We start from the raw sequence: 21,646 nt of genomic DNA, 5'->3' as shown, positions 1-21,646 counted from the left end.
TAGTTCAGTGATTTTTTAAATTTTTCCAGCATTAATTAGCACACGCACAAGAAAAGGGTAGTTTTATCAAATTTACCAGGTCTCATTTCCTTGTATATGAAATAAATAAATGTGCAGGTCATTTTCTTAACATCTACCAAATCATTTGAAAGAGAGATCACCAAAAAAACATACACTTCAGCAGAACTGATTTGGGTAGAGGTAGAAGGCCATTTTACCATCGAAAATTTAAAATTTTATCATGCATCGTTCGGTGAGAAAAGCAAATGCCTACAAATCAACCTTGGAAAGGGAATTTGTATTTTCACTTAAACCTAAACAAAATTGACAAATCAGTTACATTTACTGGGTTCTCCTTCCCGAGAGTGAGAAAAGCTAGACAAAAATGTAAAATTTGTTAGAGCTGTATTTTATGATTGTGCAATTATCAATAATTTATGAAATTTGCCCCCGTCTTCACACAAAAACACTGTTAGATTGATGATTTTTAAATAGATTATAACAAAATGCTCAAGATCTTATAATCACAAAATAGTTCCAATTGTGTTAACCCTACTTTACATTGGATGGAATAGAAAGACAATGGGTTGTACGAGCGACCATTAGGCGATCAATAATCCACATGTACACATAATTATTTACTTTTCTGACAATGCATTTCCAATTCAATGAAAGAGGCAGTAATACGTTTAAGGCTCTTACTATAGCTTTGAAAATCCTCATCGTATTATTCGTATTTCAATAAGTAACATGTGATAAGTAACATGTTGCTTACAGGTTACAAAGCAATGACACAAATGGCACATCGACAACAGCGATGATGCACAAACTACTAATATTCAATCGTTCTACAAAGCTGGAATTGTTTCGTACTGCTGAAACATTACATCTCAGATGCTAATGAGTAAATTTTCGGAAGATTTGCAATGGTAAATTAAAATTTTTAATCAAAATTTTGCTCTACAAACACTGTTTACTTAGGCATAAATTGTGCTCTGCCTGATCTTTCCACAATTATCCGGAGAAACTCTTGCCCTAAACCATGCTAAATTCAGCGAAACTTTTAAAGTGTGGTTTACTACTATATTTTGCCTGTATTTGGTCAGTATACTATCACAGTTTCTCCCTGATGTATTAACTGTCCCTAAGAAAAATAGCTTAGCTTCCTGAGTGAATGGCACGAACTTACCTCAGTCTTAAAACAGCGTTTTCTCCAGCACAGTCAATCTATTTCTGAAAACAAAGTAGAATATGTAATTATCGAAGTGTTCTCTGCTTTCTCATTTGCAGGATCAGACAGCATATCCACTAATTAAAAAGTTAGACTATTCCACATGTCGCCAGCAAAGGGGTTTTAAATTGAATTTGCAGCATGTCAACGCGCTCGACTTTGCGGATTCCTGTCGCACGTGTACCACTGCACAGCTGCAGGCTAAGATTCTGGTACGGTTTTGTTTGGTAAATATCTGATGATTAATCAGGTCAAGTTCTCCACAGCAAAATTACTCATTATTACATATGAACCACAGTTTACTTGCTTCGAAGCGCGGGCGTACTACCGGTTTTTGCACTGCAGCGCAATACCAAAATAATTATGCTATTCCTTTTTGTTAATGAGTATTTACCTATTTGACCCGGAACTCTTTATGTTTGTAAACACAAAAAATGTCGTCTAGATTTCGTTTCACTTTGGTTCGATGCTCGCTATAGTAAAATGCGTGACATTACTGATTAAAAACTACGACGAAGAAAATTGTCTGTACATATTATAGTGTAAGGATGATTTTTATTATCCGGAAGAGCAGTTTGTTTGTCAGCGAAGCAAAAACATTGACAACGGGCGACGGCCGTTTCTAGCTCCATGGATATACACGGTGGCCGCCATACCACGGCAGCCATCACTCATCGAAACACACGTAGCTGCGAGCGCAGCGGAGCAAATTAAATAGTTAACATTTTCAGAGACGTTTTCGCTAGCAGTCTTCTCTCGGGACATTCCCTGTTTACAATAGAGAGTCACTTTTGCATGCAGTTTATTTTGTGCCTGTGTGTCCTACACGCTATTGATAACAGAGAATGAGTGAGTGCTTGTGTGCCACGGTGAACACTGGAATTTGATCGTTCGACAAGTTACGTTTGCCGTATCTTACTCTTAAATTTCCCGTACAAATCTTCGAACTGTTATTTGTATCGATCATTTAGAAGAATTTCAAGCTCAAAATGCGAAAAAAATCAAAAGCGTTCAATGTTCAAAGTTCTCTTCGTTTTGCTATCTGTTGCATGTTGCTACGTATCTGTGAGCAGTCGCAAGCACAGTTCGAGCCCTACAAAAGTACTCTTGCAAATAAACGATTTATCAAAGGGTTGAACTTACATGAACCACCAGTATAGAACTTTGCATGACATCTCTCTCTCTCTCTCTCTCTCTCTCTCTCTCTCTCTCTCTCTCTCTCTCTCTCTCTCTCTCTCTCTCTCTCTCTCTCTCTCTCTCCCTCCCGCTTCTCCACCTATATAATTGCTTGCTGTATATCATTATGCTTGAAAGTTTTTTCCCATTGTTCGTGTTCAAATACAAGGCAGCCCTCTACCTCCATTTCCTGGCAACAGCCTCAGTGAGTAGCCAGTGCGAGACATAGTGCTAATCGATTATGGAACGACTAGTAATTGCTTTCCATGCAGAGTTGGGTCTCTCCTGCTACTTTGTGGTTCTTGGATGTTGTTTAAGATGAGTGTCACAGGTATCTTGAATCGCCAATCAATTGGTGAGCAAATAAATCATGTGCCGGTACAAATGCACTCGATATTTCAGACATCGTATCTCTTTTGAACATTACATAATGAGATATTTTATTCGACAACCAAAACTCATACAGACTCCAACAAAAACTTATAATAGAGGTGCGGCTACAGAATTTGAAATATATTGTTGCAAAGCATCCGTCAATAATTGTAGCTGTACCTTCTCACATTATTCTAATTGTTTTATTCAAACTGAACAAGTGCTATGATATTGTATTCACCAAATTTTCCTTGTGGTTGTGATGATACTTGTGCGACAAATGAATAAGTGTTTGAAGTGCCATAAAGTGTATCCTATGATGTTGCCACTGGTGTAAACATCGAATTAAATACCTGCTTAAAACAAATTTATATATTTACATGCTGAGTAAAATAACACATATAAAACTGACTCTTCTACGAAACTGTAACAAAGTTTTTTTTTCTAAATGCCTTATTGTAGAGCTCAGCAGTTCTTCTGTGTCCTAAAGAGTATATTCTGCAAACGGTATTAGGAAATGAAAAAATTTCCTGACAATTTTGTAATGGGAGAAGAACATGGCAGTATGTCAATCAGCATTATGAACATCACTTCATAAACTGACTGAAAAATGGACAAAATTGTAAACCATGACAGACAAAACAAATTTATAGAGGGATACCCTACATTTCCCCAGTCCGTTAGACTTATATCTTTCCTCGTTTTTTCTTTAGAGGATGTGCCTCCCTATCAGTTATAATGAGTAAAATCAATTTTTCTGTCATCTATTATGGAGCTTGATCCATCAATTTTTGCAAAGTAAGAATCGAGGTACGGACACATTCCTTTATTTTGTGATGAGATGGCTCCTCATGAGGTATATGCCAGAACCCATAACCCCAGAGCGTGATCTGTGGCGTACGGAGGTTATTTAAAGGTATACGGTCACCTGTAATCTAAATATGCCCTCATGTGGTCAAAGGATCTTTCCTTGCTATTCAAACTGCCAATGCGACGGCGCGGTATATAAAAAGCGGTCACCTGCCTGAAATTTTTAATTGGTTAGATTTTCTCTTTCCATGGTAACTGTAGCAAAATTTGAACAGGTGACAGTATACCTTTAAGTGAGTGGTACGCTCGTATTTCACTTTGTTGTGTCATGATTAAAGATGCTTTTCATTGTTAATGTCCACAATAGGTAAGCGCACACTGCAAGCATGCTACACCAATCAAGATTGACTCAAAGTGCAAATAAACGGTAAATCAATAGATCATTTGAAAACTAGCCGTATTTCATAAAGTTCTCAGAAAATTAAAATTGCTGGGAGGAATCTTAAGAAACTTGAAAATCGTAAAATTAAATCTATATATCGTTGATGAAAGTTAATTTTCAATTGATTCAATCAACTTCTTTTTAAAGACGAAATATGATCACAAATATTACGTTTTTTCTTTAGGAATTAATGCAGTAACATATTTTTTTATTCTTTACTTTTTTGAAGTTGCTTTTAAATTACAAGGTTTCGAAAAATTCGAAAATGTTTGTATGGTGTCATTCAGATATGTACAGTAATAGCACTGCTCTTAAAACAAATGGCTGGATGGAGCCCAGATCAAAGAAATAGATTAGTTCATGTATATGACAGTATCTGAAATGGCTACCAAGGAGCCAACTTTTTTCGTCTTTTCTGGCCAAAATGGTTTTGGTAAACATTCCAATATAATGAAAATTTATCTGGTGACCACGTTGGATTTTAAATTAGCGGGAATGAGATTGAACAAGATACGTTTTCTACCGTATTCAAGACTCTGAATGCAATAATCAGAGAAGCACGGTCACAAGCACATGCAAATTTTTCCATGTGGATATGGCCTACGACATCGACTAAAAACATCCATTTGACTGGTTTGTCAATAAAGCATGCACTTATACACACCGGACAAATAACTATATTTTAATAATACTTCTAAAACTAAACGACCAATAATATGTGACAATCACTTCTTCCACAAAATCATTATTGATCAATGTCTTTACAGTCGTTACAATCATTAACAGGTTTTAAAAAACGCACTAGCCCATCTGCACTCTTTCGTCAGCTTCATCCGATACCCTCCATTTCGTTTTGATTAGGCAGCAAACTTTAGCCACAAACTCAAAGAATTCAAACAAAGATATTACCGAGGCACCGATATAGAGGCCAATCAAACCACCAAGGCTACTAAGCAGGTCGACGCTCTGCAAAATTACATAAACGATAACTTAATACCATTAATACAGTAAAAATGTTAAGGGATAATTTGGCTAGCGTTTCCTTCGGTCCAACGACCTTGCTCTAATCTTCGAATGTCTGAACCTTTAGGTCTTCTTTAGCAGACTCTGCTCTGAGCGTAAATTGGATGTAAGAAACATAAGCGCAAAAAGTTTTGTCTCTTTTAATAGAGCTACCGTTTTTAAGCAGAGAATTAATTAAAATTAGCATCTTAAGAAAACATAGAGAATGAGAGCAAGTCATAGATAGAATATATTATTTAGCCGATGTATTTTGCATCGTACGGATGACAGATTCGCAAAACTTTCATAAAGGGGCTATGGTAGTATAGAGCCCTGAAATAATGTCATATCCGAACGTAAAGAAAATGAAAACAAAATGTGATCTGGTGAATGCTTATGGTATTCAAATATGGAAGAAGGTACTTGTGTTAATATTGCATGTTATATACATTCTCCTCCAAGCAGCAAGATTTAAAGCTTTGCATATAAGATTGCATTACACTTACATCGAAAGCTGGTTTCTCCTTTATGTTTTCGAAGTTCAGTTCCGAAAAGAAGACTTTCAACTTGATCAGATTTCGCCTGTAAGCATAAATACGAGATTTAGATAGCATTATAAAAAGCTGTAGAAACACATACATGGAACAAGGCATGGTCCTGGACGAATTATACATTTCCGTACTTGGACGGCATCGACTTTAAACTTGCTTTTTTAGCGTCCTTTACTTGATTTTACTTAGTGTTCTTCGTTCTTCTTCATGTCACACTGGAAAACAAAAGCCCCGGCTTACCTCAATTCGTTAAGATCCTGTAACGTTTCATTGATTTCCTTACTTCTCTTGCCGAGACGTTCATAAAGTTTGTCACCAAATGCATCGGATGGCCAATGGGACATCGACACCGTATCTTCCACTTCAAAACAATTCATGGACAACGTAGTGTCGTCATTTAAAAATCATTTCTTGTTTTGACATTAAACAAACGAACGAAAATCGTACATAGTGTAATATATCATTCTTTCCACCTCGTGGTCACCCTACGGCTTTAGGAGAATGGTTACCGTTACTGTCGACGTAACTTTTTTGAAAAAGCAAGCCATCCTAGAAAGTTCTTTAGCTTTACCACATATCCAACACTCGGCGACAAACATCAAAAAAGGACTGTAATCAGAATACTAAATTATATGCATCTTCCTGATGTGACTAAGTTGAGTGAATTCAAATTGGCTCTACATGTGGCAACATGGTGCTTGGTTGATTCTAGCCGATATCGCTTCCACTAATAACAGGCAATGAGAAAAGTAAGAAAAAGTAAATAATTAAAAGTCACCAACTTAACATATTCAGATTGCACGTTAACAGTCCCACTCAGTGGAATTGTCATTCAAGCAAATGATTAAACCGATATATGTTGCGTAATTAAGGCTGAAATTCAGACATATTTTCAACAATCGATCTCTAATTTAAAGTAGCATTGAAACTTTAACTAACAATTGACAATGTTACAAGTTGCATTCACAAGGTCCGACCTCCCGTTTTGGTACAAAGTTGTAATTTTACCTTGAAGTTTGACTTCTATGAACAACCTTAGATTCTGCGTTTCACAACAGATGAGGTTGCATTCTTAGCATTCGCCCTCCCATGTTTTTTTACTCTCAAAGGCGAACTTCGTAACTGTTGCCCTACATTAGCTGAAGGCTCATCTTGATAGTCTGCCTTACATTACGGACACAAGTCATTGTTGTTTACCTCTTCATTCTTCAGTATTCACTTTCAAGCACGATCAAGCTACTTCACTGTACTCGACCACGTTAAATTCTGATGAGCCACTGCATATCAAAACGTGCCCGATGACCCAGAAACATTTGTGATACATTCAGGGCTGACATGACTAATGCTATTTTGTTCAAATCTATTTACTTGTGTGAGACACTCGATCAATCGTGCAATGTGAAAGGACCTGCAGAATGAAGGAGATGCATATGGTAGTACCGAAACGCCCTCCCATAATAAACATCGAGAATTTGACAGCCATTTACTTATTTGCGGCATATTTACCAACTAATATTATTTGGGTTTCGAGCTTGTTTAGAGTGATAACTAGAGTCAATGTTTATAACACGACCTTATATGTTAAAAGTGGCAGATAGAAAATTGAAAATGCAACCACGTATAACAGGTAGACGGGCAAAAGTTGAAAATATAATGTCTCAATTTTAGCCTTGATTATGCACTCTAGCCGATACCTGCAGGGCTGGTGGCAGTTTTCTCTACAACCCAAGGCATCTGTCTTCTGCTTATAAGCCATTCCATACATGCACCTCCCTAGCATGAAAACGTGGATATGACAAGGGAGATTATTCGTAACTCTCGGACGTTTCTTCAATGTCATTTAAAAGGTATCAAGAGTATTTACAAGATATCGATCGTTAGTAGTATATGATCAAATAGAAAATGTTAGATATTGTGAATTAATTTTTGTCTGTAAATTCGATTTGTTTAAACTTATTTCCCCGTAACTTATCTGCCTGGGACCTAATACTTGCAAAAATCTTATTGCTAAATCACTTTAAAGAAAAGAACTGCTCTTTTATCTTGCTACGTTTGATTTAAGTATTGATTATGCATTAAAAATGGCCATTAAGTAAACGAAGTAAAGAATTAGCAGTGCGTGTTCGAATTTGTATGGTAGTAGCCTTAGGGGATCAGTATACAAGCAACACACAACTACCGGACGGCTGTTAGTTTGACTCGTTAACAGTATAGTTAGGTCAACTATACCAGATGCTACGTTTCGCAAATATTTATATCACTATGAAATTAATATCTTCAATTTGGATATTTACCATAGAAGGCTTGTGGTAAAATCCTAACTGCCGACTTTGGGGAGGCCCATTTTATTTGTATACAAATATCTAAAATTGCACGTTTTAACTTGTCTTGCAAATTTATTGGTTTTCAGTACAAGTATTCACCAAAAGCTTTGATTATTGGAAGAGTAAGCAGGTAAGGGCAGAGCTTCGATATGATCCAATTGACTGAAAGGAAAAACTGTCATATTTACAACATTACGCAAATGCCCCGACTAATAAAGGTCCGTGAAAGCTTTGATCTCAGCAATGATATAGTACTTACTTGCTTTCTTTGTGCCATCAACACATGTAGGGATAGGCTCGTTGTTTGGTAAAGTGGTATCATAGCACTTACACTCATTAACGAGCTTGTTCTGATAGCAAGTTTTGACACACGCCTGAAGAGAATTATAATGATGTCTCGGGTGAGTTTAGCTGAATTCCTTTATTTAAGACAGTAGCATAAATGATCAAAGTATCATATATCTATTTGATTCAATCCAAGAACGTTTAAGTAGACCACGAAGGAGTTGTAATTATAGGTAAACTTACTCATTTAATTGATACTTTTGGTGAAGTTCAGCAAAATCACATCAAAATAGGTAAAATACTCAGCTGCATTCACTATAAGTACATTACTTGGTTCACGAAGTAATAAAAAAATACACCAACTATGGGGCAAATTTGAACCACAGCTTACTGTGTTTGTTCCAAGTGTCTGGAATGAGTATCCATCTCCTCTCTCTCTCTCTCTCTCTCTCTCTCTCTCTCTCTCTCTCTCTCTCTCTCTCTCTCTCTCTCTCTCTCTCTCTCTCTCTCTCTCTGCCGCCAATTCCCAACAAGTATTATCTCACTCTGCCTGTGTCTATCCATCTTTTTTCTCCCTCAATATTGCCCTATGCCTGTCTCTCAACATCCCCTTTACAGTATAGTCAATAATTTTTACATTATCCACTATCAGTTGTCATAGAACGTCATCCGTTTGTTAGTTGCTGACGTGTATACCTACGTCATTAATGATTGGTTCTATTGTCTGCCGGAGCAGAAAATTCTCAATTTCTTCAGATAAACGAATTCGAAATTTCTGTGATTAATGTAATTGTTTTGAGTAAACGATGTACTTCTATTTGTTACAGTAGTGAATTTCCTGGACTGCAATGTGGTTTTTAAATTTGTTCAAAATAAAATAGTTCAAGACTGACCTCAACTGAATAGTTGTAGCCCTTGTACAGGAGAGGCATCTCACCAGCCTTAATGCAATCGCTGTACTTCCCGCCGATACGCTCGATAACAGACTGTAAGGATAATACAAAAAATACAGATGTTATTACCATGTCAGAAGTTCACAAGAGATAACGACAGAATTAGACAATATTCGCGTCTTTTAACAAATTTCATATTTCTAGTATGTCTCATTTTGTCGATTTACAGTCCTGTAGAATCATTAGAATATCACAATTTGTTATATTTCTATCTCCTACAAAAATAGCTCAAACCTATTGGACTATTTCACATTACAATTCAATATTGTATGTCTTGAACGTGATGGTAAATGTGTTTGATTTATTTCCCTAGAAAGGTAAGAATCTTATGAAGAGTAAAATGAGTCGATAGCATACGAGGCGGAGACCAAGCGATGCGGAGAATCCGGGTGGCAACTCTAACCCCTGTTCTTCAGGGAAAGGTACAATGTCAGGTGGATGTACAAGGACGACTGCTCCAGCATTCTCGGTGATATTTTCTAAATATTCATCTTGTTCTATAAACAGCGTCAAACGAAGACCTGTAAAAGTAAAAGTTTATTGTATGTTGTGTTGGTGTACATACAAAATTGTCTTCATCAACAATTATTCACTCCACCATATTTTAGAATAGAATCATTGGTTTTACATTTTAATCTTAAATAAAAACATGTAATATTTTTCCTTATTTCTAATAAACATGACACTATCACTTATATCTAAAAGCTGCACGAGGGTGGAAGTTTCTAAGACACACGGTAATTTTGATAACCTTGTCAACGCCTAATATAATTTTAACAAGGTTGTAAAACATCTGAACAATAGGTAAATTTTATCAAGTTTACTTCAGTAAACAAACCGCTTTGACGAATCTGTGTATATCTTCTGTCAGATCTTTCCCTGGACTCGGTCATGTGTCCTCAAAAGACGTCATAAATAACATTGAACGTGTTAAACGAAAAATCATTCAACTTTGTGTAAGAGAGACTCTGCTTCTTAAACTTTGACCACATTTTTAGCTCACGTGTGTAAACACGTGGGCTAATGTCATAGCGATGTCTGTCTGTCTGTCCGTGTGTGTGTATGTTAGTGTGTGTGTGTGTGTGTCTGTGTGTCAGTCTGTCTGTTTACACGATTACTCAAAAAAGCCTGAACGGATTCAAGTCAGATTTGGTACACAGGTACCATATGCTACTTTAAAGAACTTATTAGATTTTGATTAGAGTTGCTTGCATATTGATGAAGTTAGGCAATATCGTTTTTTCCCCTACAATGGTTTCCCTATGGAGACGGTAATGACAGTGTAGACATATATCAAGAAATACTGCACCATATTTCATGAAACTTTTCACAGATGATAGTCTCATAACATTATGATGATACTGTGAGTATCATGTCATTTATCTTCTCAATCGCATATTTAATGAACTTTTGTTATAAGTGAGAAAACTCTTAAATTCCTGCATCAAACTTGATGATACTTGCAACAAATATTGATCTGATATATATCTAATTATACTTTTAAGCATTTGGCAGTGTCAAAGTAACAAATAGCTCATTTGCATATTTTATGAAGTTTTGTAATTAGTCATATAACTTCACCAAATGAGATGAAATCTGCTGCAGATACTGATCTGACTGATATCTAACTGTAGTATAAAGCATTTAGTAGTGTGAAATTAATTAAGAGTTCATTTGCATATTTAATGAACTTTGTAATTAGTGATATTACTCCAAAATTACAGTGTTAAATTTGATGAAACGTGCTACAGATGTTGATCTGATAAATATCCAATTATACTGAGAAGTTTTGAGCAGTGTCAAGTTAATAATTACCTAATTTGCATATTTTATGGAGTTTTATAATTAGTCATATAACTCCGAAATAACTGCATCAAACGTCATGAAAACTGCTGCATATACTGATGCGACAGATATCTTATTGTGTTGTAAAGCATTAAGCATTGTAAAGTTAATTAAGGGTTCACTTGCATATTAAATAAACTTTGTAATAAGGTATATAACTCTGAAATTATGGCACCAAATTATGTGAAACGTGCTACAGAAATTGATTTGATAAATATTGAATTGTGCTATGAATCATTGAACAGTGTCAAGTTAATTTAGGGTTTATTTGCATATTTAATGAACTTTGTAATTAGTGACATTACTCTAAAATTACAGCACTAAATTAAATAAAACGTGCTACAAATGTTGATCTGATGGATATCTAATTGTCCCATGAAGCATTAAGCAGTGTCAAGTTAATTAAGAGCTCATTTGCATATTAAATAAAGTTTTGTAATTAGTGATTAAACTCTGAGAGTACTGTGCGAAGTTGAAAAAACTTTCTACATATAGTGATAACATATATCTTATTGTTCTGTGAAGGGTACTACTATTAATGAACCTGTTGTAAAACACGTGAGCATATTCAGTTCATATCTGGTTGCCCTTTGTTTCTTTCAAGGAATCGCAAACGGGTTCATTTTCTTACACTCACTTTTGTTAAATTGAGTGAAAGAATGTCAAAATTTGAGTGGTCGAGCTTTTAGTGGTATGCTGACAGGCCTATCATTCAACTTTCGTTTCTGTTTTTGTTTACACTTTTTGTCATCTTGTAATGGTCGTCTGCCTATGTCTATTGTTTGCTGTGATGCTCACCCCTTTGGATTCAATAACTCCTTATGCGTCCAGTTATTCGACCTAGCCTATTCTCGCTACTGCAAAAGCTTTTTTCTTCTGCTAAGGGATCAAACTACAGGGTATTGAAATACACTAAGTAAAACGTCAAAAATCTTCGTCACAGCAAGAGTTTGAGATAGTGATCTAATAAATACTTTTGACGAAAATGTGATCGTTTTCTTGGCAGACAGTTAAGTTGTTCATGAAAAAGGCAAAACCTGTGCATCTCTCAACTTTTCAGGCATTTCTTTTTTTAACATTCCTGTAATACCTAAAAGTTTATTTTGGCTTCTTTAATCTTGTGTGAAATTTTACCTATAGAAATCCGCAATATTGAAAATACAGTCGACCGCCTGACTCACTTAGGTGGCAAAATCGCATTTAAGTATTCGACGCCACTGCCTAACAACACGTTTGTGACTGCATTGCAAATCTCACGCGGCATTTGAAGCATTCTTGCGGAAAAATCTACCAATTCATCTCGTCGGATATCCTTTTAATGTAATATAAGTTAAAGTTATCGTCTTGGTATAACCTTACCTGTTGAAGGGCCTGGTTTCGAGGTGTTTGCCCCTGTGTTGAACGTGTAGCAGTTTCCGTACTTGGGATTAGTTTCCGTACTTGGGATTCAGGACCAGAGTGAAATTCCTGCAAACAGATAGTAACTCAGTTTGCCGTCTGTGCAATAATTTTGGTGTATTTTGAAACGCCTAATGGCAAACTGCTCAATATTTTTATATTTTGACGAGTTCATGCTAAATATCTTGATGATTCAAGCGTGCACCATGAAAAAACTTTAATATTGCATTTGTAGATCACACATTCCAAAATAATCTCTCTCTCTCTCTCTCTCTCTCTCTCTCTCTCTCTCTCTCTCTCTCTCTCTCTCTCTCTCTCTCTCTCTCTCTCTCTCACATAGTCTGGCAAGTTATGTTTTTTGATATATTATCTAGCGATATCAAGAAATTGCAAATACAAATACTTTATGCCTCGTGTAACCTACTTTGATGAACACGTGATACCATTAAACACACATTCTTGTATCAAATCTTCTTGGCGGAAGTCAAATTCATAGTGCTCCACCGAAGAGTATTCAGCTAGGTCCTGTTAGAGGGAGCAAAACTAATTGGTCAGCAAAAAAACGGAAGTTGGGTCTAATAAAGTGGTGCTCATCTTTTCTTTGGAATGTTCCACCTGAATTAATGTGTCATAACCTTAAAAAAGTCATAATCAATATGACTTTATTTCCTTTAATATAATTGATATGAGCTGGCACGTTTTGTAAATCAATAGTATTAGCGAGGCCTGCCGTATTCCCTCTCTTATAAATATCTGCGTGGACAGTTTTTACTTTGTCATTTACACCATACATCTGTGGAAATGTTTCAGGCAGATACCGAAAGGGTAAGTTGAACAACAGCAAATCATCAATGATTTCAAAACAACAGAGAAAAACAGGCGGAAGGATCATCGGAACTGCACTCAAATGTCGTTAGGGACTGTATCACCCCTATTTGTAACAATCAACCTATTTGTAACACAACTTAATTTTCAAAAAAACTTTGCCGTATATGTTGAAATATTAATAAAATATGCATATTTGTATGTTTGAGGGCAATTTTCTTTTTTTTTCCTTGTCAAAACTCATTTTTCCGAAACTGCTTTTGTTACAAATTGGGTTGATTGTTACAAATAGGGGTGACATGTCAACCCTATTTGTAACAATCAACCCTATTTGTAACAAAACCTAATTTTCAAAGAAACTTGGCCGTATTTGATGAAATCATGATGAAATATACATATTTATATGTTTGGGGCAATTTTCTTTTTTTTCCATGTCGAAACTCATTTTTTTCCGAAAATGCTCGTTAGATTAAATTTCGTTGTGCAGGTTCCTAGGGATAAGAGGCCTACTCGTAAGATATAATCAAGTCGTGCAGATACATGCCAAAAGTTTGTTTTGGGGCAATTTTCACCAATTTCGGTCAAAAATGATTAAAATCTTGTTTTCTGACCGAAATCTTACTAAACCTATATGGGGTTAAATTTTGTTACAAATAGGGTTGATTGTTACAAATAGGGTTGACGTGTCAACCCTATTTGTAACAATCAACCCTATTTGTAACAATCAACCCTATTTGTAACAAAATTTAACCAACTTGTAACAAAACATAATTTTCAAAAATTGTTGCGGTATTTGATGAAATCTTGATAAAATATACATATTAGTATGTTTGGCGGCAATTTTTATTTTTTCCTTGTCGTAACGAATTTCTTTGAGCAGGTTCCTAGGGATAAGAGGCTACTCACGAGATATAATTAAGTCGTGCAGATACATGCCAAAAATTTGTTTCGGGGCAATTTTTACCAATGTCGGTCAAAAATGTTAAAAATTTTGTTTTCTGACCGAAATCATACTAAACCTATATGGGGTTAACTTTTGTTACAAATTGGGTTGATTGTTACAAATAGGGTTGACGTGTCAACCCTATTTGTAACAATCAACCCTATTTGTAACAAAGTTTAACCAATTTGTAACAAAACCTAATTTTCAAAAAAAACTTGGCCGTATTTGATGAAATCTTGATGAAATATACATATTAGTATGTTTTGGGGCAATTTTTATTTTTTCCTTGTCGAAACTCATTTTTTCCGAAAATGCTCGTGAGATTAACTTTCGTTGTGCAGGTTGCCTGGTATAAGAGGCCTAATCGTAAGATATATCGAGTTGTGCAGATACATGCCATGATGAAATCTTGATTAAATATACAAATTAGTATGTTTTGGGACAATTTTCTTTTTTCCTTGTCATAACTCATTTTTCCAAAATTGCTCGTTAGATTACATTTCTTTGTTCTGGTTGCTGTGGATAACTGGCCTACTCGTAAGATATAATCAAGTCATGCAGATACATGCCAAAAGTTTGTTTCGGGGCAATTTTCACCAATTTCGGTCGAAAATGTTAAAAATCTTGTTTTCTGACCGAAATCATACTAAACCTATATGGGGTTAACAAAATTTAACCACATATAGGTTTACTAAGATTTCGGTCAGAAAACAAGATTTTAAACATTTTTGACCGAAATTGGAGCAAATTGCCGTGAAACAAACTTTTGGCATGTATCTGCACGACTTGATTATATCTCACGAGTAGGCCTCTTATCCCTAGGAACCTGCACAACAACATTTAATCTAACGAGCATTTTCGGAAAAAAATGAGTTTCGACAAGGAAAAAAAAGAAAATTGCCCCAAACATATAAATATGTATATTTCATCAAGATTTCATCAAATATGGCCAAGTTTCTTTGAAAATTAGGTTTTGTTACAAATAGGGTTGATTGTTACAAATAGGGTTGACATGTCACCCCTATTTGTAACAATCAACCCAATTTGTAACAAAAGTAGTTTCGGAAAAATGAGTTTTGACAAGGAAAAAAAAAGAAAATTGCCCCCAAACATACAAATATGCATATTTTATTAATATTTCAACAAATACGGCAAAGTTTTTTTGAAAATTAAGTTGTGTTACAAATAGGGTTGATTGTTACAAATAGGGGTGATACAGAAACCAATGAGCCGGGCCTAAACGACCAATGGATAGAAGTAAGCCTGAGCATTGTAGCCAAAGTGAGTTGGAGATTGGTGAAAGTTAAGTAAAAGCACGTGTATCATACGATATGCACATCGGAAAATTTAAATGTTGCAGCTATGTTGACTTAATGCATTCAGATATCGTGCATGAAACACACTCTGTGACGACAAGAAAGTCGCAGTTCCGACGATATCCTCCCTTTTAAGTGTTGGCGGGTATAACGTAGGTTGGTCGAGGTATCCGGGTCAACACGATTTGCCCTTGGGCTTGTAGCCACTATAATAGAAGAGGAGAAGTCAAATCTTTTACCAGCATTGATAAATTTACCTCGCTTTCCGAAGTGGTGGTAAAGATAGATTCTTCATCGGCATCGGCATCATCTTCAGACTGCTCTTCATATTTCAAGAACGCAAGCCTTTCCTTATATTCGTCGTCGATAATCTCCAGGGCAGAATCCCTCAGCGGGTTCATGTTACACACAGTGACTGCCGGGAAGGGGAGTACTCGAAAATCAACGGATATGGAGTAGGACACTTCGAACCTATAGTACTTTTCGATAAAGACGATGGCTTGCCAGATGAATACACCCCAACACAAGCAGCAGATAAGCATCCAAAAAAATTTGACGATCTTACTATCGGCGGCAACAAGCCTTGCGAAACCATGTGCCGTTGTATTCGAACCGAAATCGGCAAGGGTGTTCCTTATGCGATTGTCACCTTTCTGTGGTTTCGCCGCCTGGACGCCCTCCTCCGTATTAATTTGTTCCATTCCTGCATTATAATAATGTACCATTGTAAGTGCTTAATATCATAAAATTCCATTATTTGGCGATTATAGAGCAAGCGTCACTAGCAATAATGATACAAAGCCGTTTTTTGCAAAACCTCGATTTTAATTTTGCGACAAACTGCACAGGTTCGAAGTATAGTTAAGAATTCGAACATACTTCCTACACATTAAGAGCTCTTGCCAGACCAAAAAGTTGAAATTAATCCATCATATACAGCTTACTAAATAAATTGCACATTATTTAGGTGCAAAAACTGAAGTTTTCGTATCATGATTAACAAGCAGTATATCCAAACACAATCGGATGCAAAGGCCAGCTAGCTGTATCCTAAGAAATAACATACCTGACTGAGTTTAGTGCCAGCAGCTATGAAAGCCCGTAAGGGACATGTTTGAAAGCAAAAAATAAAAAAATTATCTTGTGCTCACGAGATAGTTCTCGTGCTCTCAAGATCTTTCTTGTGCTCACGAGATCTTTTCTTGTGCTCACAAGATCTTTTCTTGTGCTCACAAGATCTTTTCTTGTGCTCTCAAGATCTTTTCTTGTCGCACGAGATCTTTTCTTGTGATCACAAGATCTTTTCTTGTGCGCACGAGATCTTTTCTTGTGCTCACAAGATCTTTTCTTGTGCGCACGAGATTTTTCTCGTGAGCACGAGATCTTTTCTTGTGCTCTCAAGATCTTTTCTTGTGCTCTCAAGATCTTTTCTTGTGCTCACGAGATCTTTTCTTGTGCTCACGAGAAACTATCTCGTGAGCACAAGATCTTTCTTGTGCTCACAAGATCTTTTCTTGTGCTCTCAAGATCTTTTCTTGTGCTCTCAAGATCTTTTCTTGTGCTCTCAAGATCTTTTCTTGTGCTCTCAAGATCTTTTCATGTGCTCTCAAGATCTTTTCTTGTGCTCTCGAGATCTTTTCTTGTGCTCACAAGATCTTTTCTTGTGCTCACAAGATCTTTTCTTGTGCTCTCAAGATCTTTTCTTGTGCTCTCAAGATCTTTTCTTGTGCTCTCAAGATCTTTTCTTGTGCTCTCAAGATCTTTTCTTGTGCTCTCAAGATCTTTTCCTGTGCTCTCGAGATCTTTTCTTGTGCTCACAAGATCTTTTCTTGTGCTCACAAGATCTTTTCTTGTGCTCTCGAGATCTTTTCTTGTGCTCTCGAGATCTTTTCTTGTGCTCACGAGATCTTTTCTTGTGAAACTATCTCGTGAGCACAAGATCTTTCTTGTGCTCTCAATATCTTTTCGTGTGCTCCAAAATTTGTCATTTTGCACACACAAGATGTACTAGTGATAGTGTTTGCAAGTCTTGTTTGCTTATTTGTTATGCTATCCAAAGAAGTTTTTTTTGATCACAGTTACCTTTCAATGGTTAGTATTTATAAGCGATGACATGTGTTACAGCACATTATAAAATTAGCTTTTTTTATTTCGATAACGCCAACAATGAAGCCAATAATTTCTCTTTGTTTACCTTCGATTTTACAAGATTTACAGTATTCATTTACAATGTTCTGGTTGTTGGACTTTGCGATATGATGTTATTGTCCTTAGTATAACATTTGAGTATGTGTTGCATTTTCCCAAAACAAGACATTAACACATTTGCTAGAGTGAACATTTTTACTCTTTCATAACTTACCAATATGAACAATGTCCAGTGGTTCCCCATGTGAAAGGTTCCAACTTTGACAATGTAATATTACGTTTAACACATGTTTTCTTTAAAATAAAGAACGAGTTTTATGTGTTTACGTAGTGGCAAAGAACTAATTTATTTGCAATAATTATTTAGAGGATACAGTCTATCAACTGATCGGAAAGAAACCCGTGCATTTATTTTTGGTTTGATATAATTTGAGGCGACCATAGTAGACACCTTAGTAGTGAATTTATTATCATGGTCATGGTATGCTGTAGATTAAAATGGCGGAAGACTTGAACAATAAATCTTGGAAAGTTTGGCGATTACTGTTAATGCGCGAAAAACGAAAATTAAGTGGAGTGGAGATTTAGCCGAGTGGTTCTGTCTGTGGCCTCTCAGCTAGGCGACTGATGCCGTATGTTGTGGGTTCAAATCCGATTGAAAACTATCCGAATTAAATTGACATCTGCAACAAACTCGGAACTCTAACTTTGTACACGTTCCGTATGTTCGTTTGTCAGTACAGTGCAACGCAAGGTGTGAAACAAAGCAATAATTGACCAAAATCCCAACAGACATCGCACACTGGAAGCTGTCACTTCTTTGTGTTTGCCGCAGTGCTCTGGCCCTCTTACTCCACTCTATGGCATAATCAACTCAGTCTTAGTTTCTCGTGAGCTCAAGAAAAGATCTCGTGAGCACAAGAAAAGATCTCGAGAGCACAAGAAAAGATCTTGAGAGCACAAGAAAAGATCTTGAGAGCACAAGAAAAGATCTTGAGAGCACAAGAAAAGATCTTGTGCTCACGAGATAGTTTCTCGTGATCACAAGAAAAGATCTTGTGCGCACAAGAAAAGATCTTGTGATCACAAGAAAAGATCTTGTGCTCACGAGATAGTTTCTCGTGATCACAAGAAAAGATCTTGAGAGCACAAGAAAAGATCTTGTGCTCACGAGATAGTTTCTCGTGATCACAAGAAAAGATCTTGTGCGCACAAGAAAAGATCTTGTGATCACAAGAAAAGATCTTGTGCTCACGAGATAGTTTCTCGTGAGCACAAGAAAAGATCTTGAGAGCACAAGAAAAGATCTTGTGCTCACGAGATAGTTTCTCGTGATCACAAGAAAAGATCTTGTGCGCACAAGAAAAGATCTTGTGAGCACAAGAAAAGATCTTGTGCTCACGAGATAGTTTCTCGTGATCACAAGAAAAGATCTTGAGAGCACAAGAAAAGATCTTGAGAGCACAAGAAAAGATCTTGTGCTCACGAGATAGTTTCTCGTGAGCACAAGAAAAGATCTTGAGAGCACAAGAAAAGATCTTGTGCTCACGAGATAGTTTCTCGTGATCACAAGAAAAGATCTTGTGCGCACAAGAAAAGATCTTGTGATCACAAGAAAAGATCTTGTGCACACGAGATAGTTTCTCGTGATCACAAGAAAAGATCTTGTACGCACAAGAAAGGATCTTGTGATCACAAGAAAAGATCTTGTGCTCACGAGAAAAGATCTTGTGCTTACGAGATAGTTTCTCGTGAGCACAAGAAAAATCTTGAGAGCACAAGAAAAGATCTTGTGGTCACAAGATAGTTCCTCGTGATCACAAGAAAAGATCTTGTGCGCACAAGGAAAGATCTTGCAGTATCAACCTATTCTAATATTTTACAGAATTTTGAAAATTTGATTTTTAACAAATAGCTAATCACCAAGTTGATGGATCAGGGATAAAGTTAAAACTTAGCTATGAAAATGTTGACAATTATAAATTGAACATTGAATTATTCATCTCTTGAAAGTTATGGATTACAAATAAATGCTAAATTAATTTGATCACACTTTCAATGTTCACTATACAATACGATTAGTTTACATTGTGTAAAAATGAACAAATACAATTTAAAGTTGACATTGATCAAAGTAAAAGTATAAATATACAAATATACAAATATACAATATTGGTAGCACATTATATTACTGAATAGAGTACTGTCAACTAATAACAGTAAATGAACTTGACTGTGTGATTGATAAAGCATTATTATTGATCTCGGCACTCGAATTTAGAAGCCATTCAAACCTTATTTTGGACAAGTGAGAGTATAAATCAGATCATTAAAACATCGCTGATTCCGTTTATTATATCATTGGCATGGGGGGAGTGTCATATACTGCTTCTGAGCTTTAGATACATAAATTTTAAACTGTATGGCCGCAAAATGCAAGGCCTGGAATTTTACTCCCTAGGCCAACCACAAAAGCACGATAAATTATCTTGTGCTCACAAGAAACTATCTTGTGCTCACGAGATAAGTTTCTCGTGAGCACAAGAAACTATCTCGTGATCACAAGATCTTTTCTTGTGCTCACGAGATAGTTTCTTGTGCTCACGAGAAAGATCTCGTGCGCACGAGAAAAGATCTTGTGCTCACGAGAAACTATCTTGTGATCACAAGAAAAGATCTTGAGATCACAAGAAAAGATCTTGAGATCACAAGAAAAGATCTTGAGATCACAAGAAAAGATCTTGTGCTCACAAGAAAAGATCTTGTGATCACAAGAAAATATCTCGTGAGCACAAGAAAAGATCTTGTGATCACGAGATAGTTTCTCGTGAGCACAAGATAATTTTTTTATTTTTTGCCTTCAAACATGTCCCTTATGGGCTTTCATAAAGCAGCAGATGTACGTAGGTTTATAATCATTTTGTCACGCTTTACTAAATATACAAATTGTCAAAGATCGGTCTCTTTATAAATGTTATGATGAAATTTCAATGATAGTTGAAAACTGTCACGCTTCAATCTGCATGATATTTATTGTAAAGTATACGGGTATACCGTTTAATTTTCAATGACGGCTTTTATCGCTCACATTGATCGTTCAGCGCAAGCTTTTACTGGCCAGACACTGACAATTCGATGTTATTTTACGTTTTATAGGCTGTAATGTATGCGCGGTGACTATCATTTTGTGTTTCTCATTATCGTCGAATTGCATTTTCGATTTTGTCATCATGATACAATTCGACAGTAAACCAAAGTGAGTTAATTTATGATTCATCACAAGGAAATTGAAACGTAATGGAACTTTCTCTCCGTGCTTGCCTTTCCTGCCACAGAATTTGGTAGATGGATAAAGTATGGATTGATGGGTGGATGAATTGATATTTGGATGGATGGATGGATGGATGGATTGATTGATAGATAGATGGACGGATGGAAGGCGGATAAATGGATGGATGGATGGGAGAGAGTAGCAGAAAGACAGTCATAAGATGATGTTAAAGTTATCTTTGCCATGAGGCATCAAAACCACACTGATTCGTTTTTCCTTCTGGGTCTTATGAAAAAGATAGGATAGCTTATATCAATATTTTGCTGTTTTTAAACTCACAAACTCACTCCTTAAATGCAAATAAAAGAAGGTAATTTTGATCACGTTAATTCCAACACGCACTAAGATGATGAAGACATTGTTCTCAACCTAATAGTGCGTACATGTATATAAGATTCCATCTACATTGCATTTGTATTTTCGTGCGGGAGCGGTTCAATGTTCACGAATTCGATTTTGCGAAGTAAAGGGAAAATTCTGAACAGGTCTCCTACATCGAAGAGTTCAAGGTTGAAAAAAAATTGTATTTTTGCCTTCTGCTGCAATGTATAATAGAGTGTCCTGCGGTTGAGATATTTGCATTGGTCATACTTGCGTCAACACTTGATATATTGGACGTTTTGAGCTAACGTGATAAATAATAAAGCAGATTTTGATTGGTGTTGGTAGAAAAAAGACCTCAAGCTTACATTCG

The 21,646-nt window shown here is 36.1% G+C and overlaps 1 protein-coding gene across 1 annotated transcript; it reads right to left on the bottom strand.

The window, feature by feature from the left end:
• Positions 1-4,832: 4,832 nt before the first annotated feature.
• On the bottom strand, positions 4,833-15,874 carry LOC139122252 (amiloride-sensitive sodium channel subunit beta-like). Its single transcript, XM_070687682.1, has 9 exons — positions 15,731-15,874; positions 12,814-12,914; positions 12,351-12,430; positions 9,504-9,667; positions 9,087-9,179; positions 8,168-8,282; positions 5,825-5,945; positions 5,540-5,615; positions 4,833-4,997 (listed from the first exon to the last, which is right to left on the bottom strand). Exons 1-9 carry the CDS (start codon positions 15,872-15,874, stop codon positions 4,833-4,835), a joined length of 1,059 nt encoding a protein of 352 aa, XP_070543783.1.
• Positions 15,875-21,646: the final 5,772 nt, after the last annotated feature.

Source organism: Ptychodera flava, chromosome 21 (assembly GCF_041260155.1).
Source record: "Ptychodera flava strain L36383 chromosome 21, AS_Pfla_20210202, whole genome shotgun sequence".
Lineage (NCBI taxonomy): Eukaryota > Metazoa > Hemichordata > Enteropneusta > Ptychoderidae > Ptychodera > Ptychodera flava.
This window is presented reverse-complemented; position numbering and strand designations above follow the sequence as displayed.

Excerpts from the sequence above, each read along its gene's own strand:
- LOC139122252 (XM_070687682.1), bottom strand. The coding sequence starts at position 15,874 with ATGAACCCGCTGAGGGATTCTGCCCTGGAGATTATCGACGACGAATAT. Across the intron at positions 12,915-15,730 it reads CCACCACTTCGGAAAGCGAG|GACCTAGCTGAATACTCTTC; the intron begins GTAAATTTATCA and ends TCCCTCTAACAG. Across the intron at positions 4,998-5,539 it reads AGGAGAAACCAGCTTTCGAT|AGCGTCGACCTGCTTAGTAG; the intron begins GTAAGTGTAATG and ends GTAATTTTGCAG.